Raw genomic sequence first — 3,123 nt, forward strand, 5'->3', positions numbered from 1 at the left:
GCAGTTGACTATGATGCTGCTACACCAGTCATAGGGTATGACTCCTTCGTGTATCACCTGGTTCGTAATACGGGTGACTAGGCTATAGCCAACACTGCCAGATATTTTGAGCATCTCTGCAGTGATTCCTGATGGGCCGGGGGCTTTCCCGGTCTTCATACTCTTAATTGCTTTATCTACCCTGGTACTATCAACTCGGATAGCTGGTCCCTCTATTGGGTCGGCATAAGGCAGGCTCTCTTTCTCCCATTCATTCTCTTTATTAAGCAATCTATCGTAGTGGCATCTCCAGACCTCTTTCTTTGCATCCTCATTTAATGCAAGCGTACCATCATCCATGCGAACACATTTCTCTCCTACAACATCACTATTCTCTCTCCTACACTGTCTTGCAACCCGAAAAGAAACCATAATTTCTTAGAGTATGTGTTAATCCCCATGTACCCAGACTTTGTGGACACCCTGTATATATATATATTTAATGTTTGTTTGTGTGTGTGTGTATCTGTTTGGTCTTATTGTGTGGTTGTTGTAAATGAATGTCACCTACATACAAGTAGTGTCATTCATTTCCAGCCCATGAGAATTATGTCTGTTGATTGAGAAATATTACCTTGCTTGGAAATGAATGAGGGTTAGCAATAGGAAGAGCATCCAGCCATAAAAAAATCTTCCTCAACGAATTCTGTATCACCCAGGCAAGCATGGAAAAGTGGATGTTCAAACAATGATATTGACGATGATATTGGTAAGTGGCTATTTGTTAGTTTCAAATTTTGGCACAAGGCCAGCAATTTCAGGGGAGGAGCTAAGTCAATTAAATCAACTTAACTGGTACTTATTTTATCGACCCCAAAAGGACAAAAGGCAAAGTCGACCCTGGTAGCATTTGAACCCAGAAAATAAAGACAGACAAAATGCCACTTAGCATTTTGCCAGGCATGCTAACGATTCTACCAGCTTGCTGCCTATAAGTGGTTATGTATTAACATTGGAATAACACACAATTGACAAACTAACATGATTTATTTTTCATTTTATTTCCCCTAAATCAGAGCAAGCCGAAATGACTGGATACACAAACCTTATGTCATATTATGGACTTGGTAATTCCTACAATAAATTTTTTACAAAGAAAGTGAAAGAAGAACTCAGTGCATTTTTACCTACACTTCCCGGAAATATCGACACACCTGGCATTAATGATACAAGGTATACTTTATTGTTCTTTTTGTTTTCTTTTTGTCTTATTGGGTTATTGTTATTTAACTCCAGTGGCATTCAGATTTCTTTATCAAATTTATTGCTTTTTTATTCACATAGTTTTGAATTAATCATGCATTTTCTCATAGCTTTGAGATTTCAATGATGTAACTGTTTGTTTTTAGAATGACATTACAGGATAGGTGTGAGAAGCTGGATCTGGTCAGTTTGAACGGAAAACAAATTGAATATTTCGGCTGGGATATGGCTGGCTTAAATACTAAAGAGTTAACTCCTTTGGCATTCAAATTTCTTTATCAAATGTATTGCCTATTTATTTACATTTTTTTTCTCTTTAATCACACCTAATTTTGTAGCATCAAGATTTCAGTGGTGAGCTTCTATATTTTTAGAATGACATTGTAGGGTATGTCTACAATGAAAATTTGTATTCATTTCATCATTTTGTATAAGCATCAAGAAATTTGATTAAAGTTAAGTTATGATGATTGTATGTGCTCCAGCATGGCTGCAGTCTAATGACTGAAACAAGTAAAAGCTAAAAGATAAGCTATATTTCCTCGTATAACCCATGGCAGCAAAGTATACTTCTGAAGTAATCTTTCATATAATAGGTAGCACTCTAGTCATCATCATCATCATCATCTAATGTCTACTTTCCCATGCTATGTGGGTCAGATGGAATTTGTTGAGGCAGATTTTCTTAGACTGAATGGCCTTCCTGTTGCCAACCCACCTGTTTCCAATCAAGGTAATATTTCTTCATGGCCAACCATTTTTCAAAGAAAACTGGAAATAAACAACATCACTTATATGACAGTGACACTCATTTACAACCACATGATGTCAAAACATAGGGCACATACATACATACATGACAGCTTCTTTCAATTTCTGTATGCCAAATTCATTCATTCATGCACAAGGCTTTGCTCAGCCCTGAGCGGGCTGTACTAGAAGACATTGGCCCCAGATGCTGTGCAGTCGCAGTATGACTGAACCTGTCCCCACATTGCTGGGGAGTAAGCTTCCTACTATAGAGCCTTGTCTCCCAAAGTTGCTGGCCTTGTGCCAAAATCTGAACCTTATATTAGCATTCCCAACATGCCTCAGTTTTGCTCTTTTAGTGATCAAATTGTCCCTGCAATCTGATAAATCATTTGTTTTTTATTATGCTAATATTTTGTCATTTCATTCTGTTATGCCAATATTTTGTATTTTTCATCACATTATGTAAATACTGTTACCTCATTATGCAAATGCTTTTATCTCATGCAAATATTTTGTCTTCTCATCTCATTATGCAAATTTCTTTTCATTTAATATTTCTCTTCTCCACTTATTTTCCTCTTTACAGCTCCCTTCGGTCAGTAATTGAAAAGCCACCAATCAGTACCCGGGAATTATTACCATTGTCAGGTGCAAGCCTAGCAGGTTTCAGACTACACCCTGGTCCTGTAAATATTCAATCTTATTTTATTCATTCACTTTCAAACCATTGTTTTCTTTGTTAAAACTTTTGTCTTTGCTGCTTGCTTAGATTCACTCCAGGACCATCTCGACCAGGGTAGGAGTAAGAAAAAAAAAGCGCCACCAGACCCAGTTTGTGTGCAGAAAGTGTGATATTGGACTCTGCCCATACCCTTGCTTCCAGCGGTACTACAGTTTGGTGGATTACAAGCTAGACTGCACTCCAGAACTCCATAGACAGCATGGCAGATATATGATAAAAACATGTCAATACATTAGTATTTTTTGTTTTTTCAGTGTCGAAACATGTATACAGAATATAATGTATTGTATCAAAATATTCCTCATCCATTCCTTTATTGGTATACAAAAAAAAAAAAAATCAAGTCCGTACACTTAATACAATGAAATAGTGGATGCTCATGTTTT

The 3,123-nt window shown here is 36.9% G+C and overlaps 1 protein-coding gene across 1 annotated transcript in view; it reads left to right on the forward strand.

Annotated features, from left to right (window-relative positions):
- The window catches only part of LOC106879148 (mediator of RNA polymerase II transcription subunit 19), a 25,221-nt gene that overhangs the window by 5,703 nt on the left and 16,395 nt on the right, over positions 1–3,123 (forward strand). The window contains exons 2-3 of the mRNA XM_014928586.2: positions 1,056–1,212; positions 2,582–2,681. Of these exons, the coding sequence (XP_014784072.1) occupies positions 1,056–1,212; positions 2,582–2,681 (257 nt within the window). The remainder of the gene's footprint in view (positions 1–1,055; positions 1,213–2,581; positions 2,682–3,123) is intronic.

This window comes from Octopus bimaculoides, chromosome 9, assembly GCF_001194135.2.
Source record: "Octopus bimaculoides isolate UCB-OBI-ISO-001 chromosome 9, ASM119413v2, whole genome shotgun sequence".
Classification (NCBI taxonomy): Eukaryota; Metazoa; Mollusca; class Cephalopoda; order Octopoda; family Octopodidae; genus Octopus; species Octopus bimaculoides.